The 6,000-nt window shown below is 38.0% G+C and overlaps 1 protein-coding gene across 9 annotated transcripts in view; it reads left to right on the forward strand.

Moving 5' to 3' along the window:
* NOSTRIN (nitric oxide synthase trafficking) overlaps nucleotides 1-5,753 on the forward strand; it is a 70,177-nt gene extending 64,424 nt beyond the window's left edge. For 7 of the 9 annotated variants that reach the window (XM_061201273.1, XM_061201310.1, XM_061201318.1 and 4 more), the window contains 4 exons: nucleotides 154-279; nucleotides 1,212-1,326; nucleotides 2,532-2,621; nucleotides 5,544-5,753. In XM_061201273.1, the coding sequence (XP_061057256.1) occupies nucleotides 154-279; nucleotides 1,212-1,326; nucleotides 2,532-2,621; nucleotides 5,544-5,680 (468 nt within the window). In that variant the 3' untranslated portion in view covers nucleotides 5,681-5,753. The remainder of the gene's footprint in view (nucleotides 1-153; nucleotides 280-1,211; nucleotides 1,327-2,531; nucleotides 2,622-5,543) is intronic. The other 2 variants (XM_061201300.1, XM_061201338.1) reach the window with 1 other exon arrangement.
* The last annotated feature ends 247 nt before the right edge of the window (nucleotides 5,754-6,000 follow it).

The raw sequence follows: 6,000 nt of genomic DNA on the forward strand, positions 1-6,000 counted from the left end.
CATTTTCTGCATATGAGTTGCAAATTAGTTGAATGTGTATTTTTCTGGACCTCTTTGTCATTTTGGAAGTTATCCTGATATCCCTTTACCCACCCAGTTGTGCCTCAAAATTTTCTAGAAGTTTACTCATATGGTCAAATGATGTATCCACAGAATAACTTGAAACTAAACCTTTTGCAAGCAAACGCCTATAAACTGTCATCCGTCTTAGCAGAACTTGAGCAAAGACCTCAACCCAACCATGTCTGTAGTAACTCCATCTTCAAGTGGAAAGAAAAGGTAAGCATTTAAGAGGTTGGCTATAATTTCTTGACTGGGCTTGCTGGGTGGAATGGCTTAAAGCAGCAACAGGCCAAAAAAACTGTTACGAATTATATATGCCATATGCTCAAATCCCCAGTTGCACAATTTTAAGATAAATTTATTTAATTATTTTTTGAGCACAGTAACAAGAGCTAAACACAAATGAATGCATGCTTTTATTCATATGTAAATTAATGAGTTAAAAACACTTTGGGTTCCTTCTTCCTTCTCATTCTTCTCACTTTATCCTTTGAAAGTGCTGTTATAGTAAAATTTCTATTAAATCAAAATCTTAGTATTCATACAGACCTAAATTGTAAGATTTTGTGATATGCAGTAGTCTCATCCATTTAACATAGTACATAATGTAGATAATGCTTGTGCACAATTTAAAAAATTCACACACATGAATTTTCCCAGTGTTACACTCTAGGAATTAATGAGCATGTGAATATACACGAGTAGCTGTTTTCCATTTCCTACAAGAAGAGGGAGCTGTAACCACCTTGTGATGAAGGGACAGTTTTCTTTCTAAGAGACTCAAGCTCTAAAAGGGTCTCAGTCATTTACACAGAGTCATGATCATTTCACTTGCTTTAAAACCAAGTTGAATTTGTAGAAGTAATGCTGTAAATGTTACTATTTGGCCTAGGGGTACAGGTCAGAATTGCAAATACAGGCTATAAAATATAGTAATTGTCTAATTCTGAAAATATTAAGGTCTCAGAAACAAGAACGTGCTAGAGTAGGGTTTAGGAATGTATTGAATTTTTTCTTTATACCCTCCTCCCAACAATTGAAAAACAAATTCCTGAGGAAAACAGCTGCAGAATAGTTACTTTTTGCAAATACTTTTGATGACAATGTTGTTAAAAATGACTTTTTTTTTTTTTAAACTATTCAAACAGCAGCAGACACATAGTTCTGTAAAAATATCTCGGCCTTTTCTGACAAAGAGATTGGAGAATGTTGTGAGCAAGTCATCTTCTGGTGGGCAGAGAATTCCAAGTTCTTCATCTACAGGTAATCTCATGCCCAGAATAATTTGGGGCTGGGTCCTATCAGTAAAGCACATTGCCAAAATTATATTTTATTTTCAGAGCCACATTGACATAAATCGGCTCAAAGAAATTTACGTTTCAATTAGGACTGATTAATTTGTTAAAATGTGTAGCTTTTAACTACAAGCTAAAATGTAGTTAGCTTGTGTGCAAGCTAACTGTGCAAATGTCATCCAAAAGGTGGGAAGGACTCAAGAAGATTGGAGGGTTGGGAAAAGAATTCTCTAATATGAGAAGGTACCTCCAGTCACTGGCATCCATGTTATTCAGACAGCCTGCAATTTGCAGCCCACACACTCAGCCTGGAAACATTGGGAGGACTCTACAGCTTTGTCTCCACAGCCTCCTCCAAACTGCCATGCAAATCCCAACCTCTTTTCAGGAAACACGGTGATCCCAAGGCCTACCCGCCCCCTGTGTTCAGCCACCTGACTTTAGTCATTTTCCATCCACACCCCACTGCCTTTTACCTTTCAACACACACACACACACACACACACACACACACACACAAACACACACACACACACACATACACACACACACACACACATACATGCAAGCACCTGTCATTATCCGTCACTGTTCAACTATAGTTACCATAACATTGACTCTCTAGGTTCTTGATTAGAACTTGGCAAAAAAGTTTCAATCAAACCCAGGCCATTGTAGTCCACATGGTATGTTAAAGACTCGTGGTTGCATCGTTTGAGAAACAGTTCCCTAAGTACCTGGGGACGATGGAGGAAGCGGCTGCTCCAAGTGTCTCCTATCTATTCCTGATTGGCAAAACTGGTGCTGGTTTTCCAGAACATGAATACAGTTACCACACAGCTTAGCTAACTGATGTTGATTAAGTTCACGTGGGAAACAATTTAAAATTGTCATCATTATTATTACTACTACAGTAACTTTTTGTCCAGACTTACTGTCTATGTTAGAGCTTTTGATTATGTAATATACACAGTTCATCCACATAGTATGTACATCAGAAATGGTTACTGAATCAAAGAATGAATGTTATGTACAATTATAAACTTTTCTTTTGGGAAGATTTCAATATATTTAAGCTCTGCACTACACGGCTGAAAAACTAGACCACTTCCCACCATGTTCATCTTGCCTACTGACCCAGCATTAGTCATTATAACTTGATCCAACTTTCAGCCTCCGGTGTGACCCAGCTCGGCAACGGTCTTTGCAAGGCCTTATATTCTTTTCAAGCCAGGCAAGATGATGAATTGAATTTGGAAAAAGGTAAGCATCATTCTCAAATAGTTGAATTACCTTCCCATGTTGAAATTTTTAACTTGAATAAAACTCTTGTCTTAGCCTTAAAAGTTATTACCAGGTCATGCATTCATAGCCTGGCTGTTATCAGACTAAGTTCAAATCTATTATTTGACTGACTACTTATTCTTTGGTTTCTCCTTCCCTCTTAGATGTTTGCGGAAGAACAAAGATAAATAAATAAATAATTGCAGCTTGTCTTAAAAACAAGGATATGTATTACTATATGTATTACTCTCAACCAAATGGGTATCTCTTATATATATTTTAATTTTTTTAATCAAAGTATAATTGATTTGCAATGTGTTATTTTCAGGTGTATGGCACGGTGGTTCAGTTACATATATATGTATATATTTATGTGTGTATATATGTATAGATATATATACACATGTATATAAGTATACATGTATATATATACACACACATACATGTTCTTTTTCAGATTCTTTTCCATTATAGGCTATTACAAGATATTGAATATAATTCCCTGTGCTATACAGTAGGTCCTTGTTGTTTATCTCTTTTATATATAGTAGTGTGTATATGTTAATCCCAAATTCCTAATTTATCCCACCCCCTTCCCCTTCGGTAACCATAAAATTGTTTTCTATGGAAAAAAAAAAAAAGTTATTACCAGGTCAAAGCAGTTCAGGTTTATAATCTCCCTTCTTAGAAGATAAAGATAAAGCACATCAAAAAGAAAGCTCACATGATAAGAATAGCTAACACGTATTTGGTGTTTACTAGGTGCCAGACATTGCTGCAAACACATTGTCCAATTTAATATTCCTAAAAACCGTTTGAGGTTGGTATTATTTATGCCCATTTTATGACTGAGGCGACTGAGGCACAGAAAGGTTAAGTACTTTGGCTAAAGTCACCAGAAGTAGTGGCACAGGATTTGGACTCAGAAACTCAGTCACGCTCTTAATCACAGTGCTCCATTGGGGTAGAATGTCAGTAATGGAAAGTTATCAGAGAGGTAGCCCCACCTTTTTCCTTTTCAGAAAGTTACTCATACAAGAATGTGAAGTGACTTCCTCTCATGGCTTATTCTAAGTGCCAGTTCTAGAACCCGGGTCAAAGGACTCCCAGCTTAATATTTCTCCCACTTCTCTCTCAAAAAAGGGTTTTATGACCAATTAAAGGAATCAGACCCCCTTCTTTGTGTCACAGATTTTTGTTTAACATGGAAAGGTTATTATATAATGGATGGTGTAGACCCCAAGATTATTAAACAAGAAAAAGTCACCAGCCTCAACTTTCTCTGTGTGTCCAATTAGCAACCACATTTGGATGTTAAGCTAAGGCAGGGATCTGGAAATGAAATGGTTAGTGAGAAAGAATTGTGTCATAGAAGAAAATTTATAATCCATGACCAGGACATGGTGCCCAGAACCAACAGAAAGTTGAGATGGATTTTGCAGCCAAACAACAGGGATACCACGTATTTGCTATTGGTTCATAGATGCTTCCTTTTCAGTTTGCCAGTCAGAGTTCTCCAGGCAGTTACTTTTCCTTGTAGCTCAGACATAAGACAAAAAAAAAGGAAAGTAGACTCTCTCCTGCATGCATCTTAAATCAATGTTGCCTTTAATTTAAAAGTTTCAAGTGTTATAGAAGTCAGTTCGCTACTCATCATGTCATCCTAAGGCTACCTACACCAGTGAGTAAATGAAATGCAGTATTCCCACTTTCCATATGAATTAAAACACATTTCCCAGATGCCACCTAGAACCCAGGGTCCTGAGTCTGAGTTACATAGTTAACACAAATTGATCATCTTGTCTTCAGTTCTCTGTTGGTTGCAAAGCCTACTTATACATTATATCCTAAGTGGGTTCTTTAAATGGAACGAGACGTTCGTTGGAGGCTTAGGGAAGCTGGCGATAAAATTTTAAGTTATTCGTTTGAATTCCGATAGTAGGCTGTGTCAGTCTACTGACCTGAGAGAACTCATTAGACGGAGACCTTAGACTGAGAATGATCTCCTGCAAGAATAAATAGTGATGTGACTGACTAAGGAGAGGTAGAAGGGGGATTAACGATCTCCTTTGCCTTAGAAAGAAAATTACTGGAGAGAAGAATGAAAGAAAGAAAGACTGAAAATGACCTCATGATGATGCTAAAGATCAAGTAGCTCTTGGATCCTGAAGGAAGTGGATATTTCCACTTTGATGTACAGGAAGCAGCCAGAGAGAAAGGACTCTCTCTTACAAGACAGGGAATAATGTGTTTTTTTTCTTTTTAATAGAGAATTAGAGAAGAGCCATGGGTTTCCTAGGAATTCTGTTTATTTGAATCACTGCTTTAAAGGAGTATTGTCCTCAAATTGATATTCTATTCAAATTATCTACATTGTTGAATGGGGAGTTATATTGTCATGCAAAGCTGTGAGCTGGAACTTTGGACTCTGAAGCTGGCTCATATAATGGAGAGAAGCTGCCTCAATCCAAAGAAAAGTCTGATAGCTGAGACATACTCTCAGTAGTCAACATACCAAACTATTTTGGCCACCAACATGAGGAATCCTTAAAGCACAGACACCAAGAAAGAGTTTGGGGATGACCCATCACCTCTATCCAAAGTGAGCCAGGCAGCACAAGGACATAGGCTCCAAAGCGATTTTGTTTTTAATCAAACTATTTTATGGCACAACTTGTTGTCCATTACCTTAGTCTTTCTAATATTCTCTGCATTCTGCCTGCTTCGTGCAGAGGTGGTCAATAAATTTTGCTTCATCTGAATCACATGCAGAAAAATGATGCTACCAAGTAACTCCTTGAAAGCAGGATCTCCTTAAAAACTGTCTTACTGATCAGGCTCGGGCACGTGCTTAAGTGCAGAAACCCACTTGTCTAACTATATGTATGTGCATTTTCACAGGTGACATTGTGACTATACACAAGAAGAAAGATGAAGGATGGTGGTTTGGTTCTTTAAAGGGAAAAAAAGGCCATTTTCCTGCTGCTTATGTGGAGGAACTCCCTTCAACTGCCGGGGCCACATCTTCACAAGCATGAGCAAGATTCTGAAGGCATCGCCTTACGCTCTGTAAATTATACAATGTGGTGCAAATAAAGGTGAAAGCTGTGATCTTCTGTCTTTCTAACTGGGTGATGGGGTCCTACCTGCATGTCGCAGCGCTTTGCACTTAGTTCTTTGAAACAGAGTCAGAAGATTGAGAGTAAAAGGAGGTGGGAAAGAGGCCTGATGGCTCCTAGAGTTTTCTAAGAGACCCTAGAGATAACCTAATACAGCCTCTGCTCACAGAGAGAGAGAAGACTGAGTCCAGGGCAGTTCAGCCTGAAGTCAGATAGTCTTCTGGTAGCACAACAGAGAT

This window comes from Eubalaena glacialis, chromosome 1 (assembly GCF_028564815.1).
Source record: "Eubalaena glacialis isolate mEubGla1 chromosome 1, mEubGla1.1.hap2.+ XY, whole genome shotgun sequence".
Lineage (NCBI taxonomy): Eukaryota > Metazoa > Chordata > Mammalia > Artiodactyla > Balaenidae > Eubalaena > Eubalaena glacialis.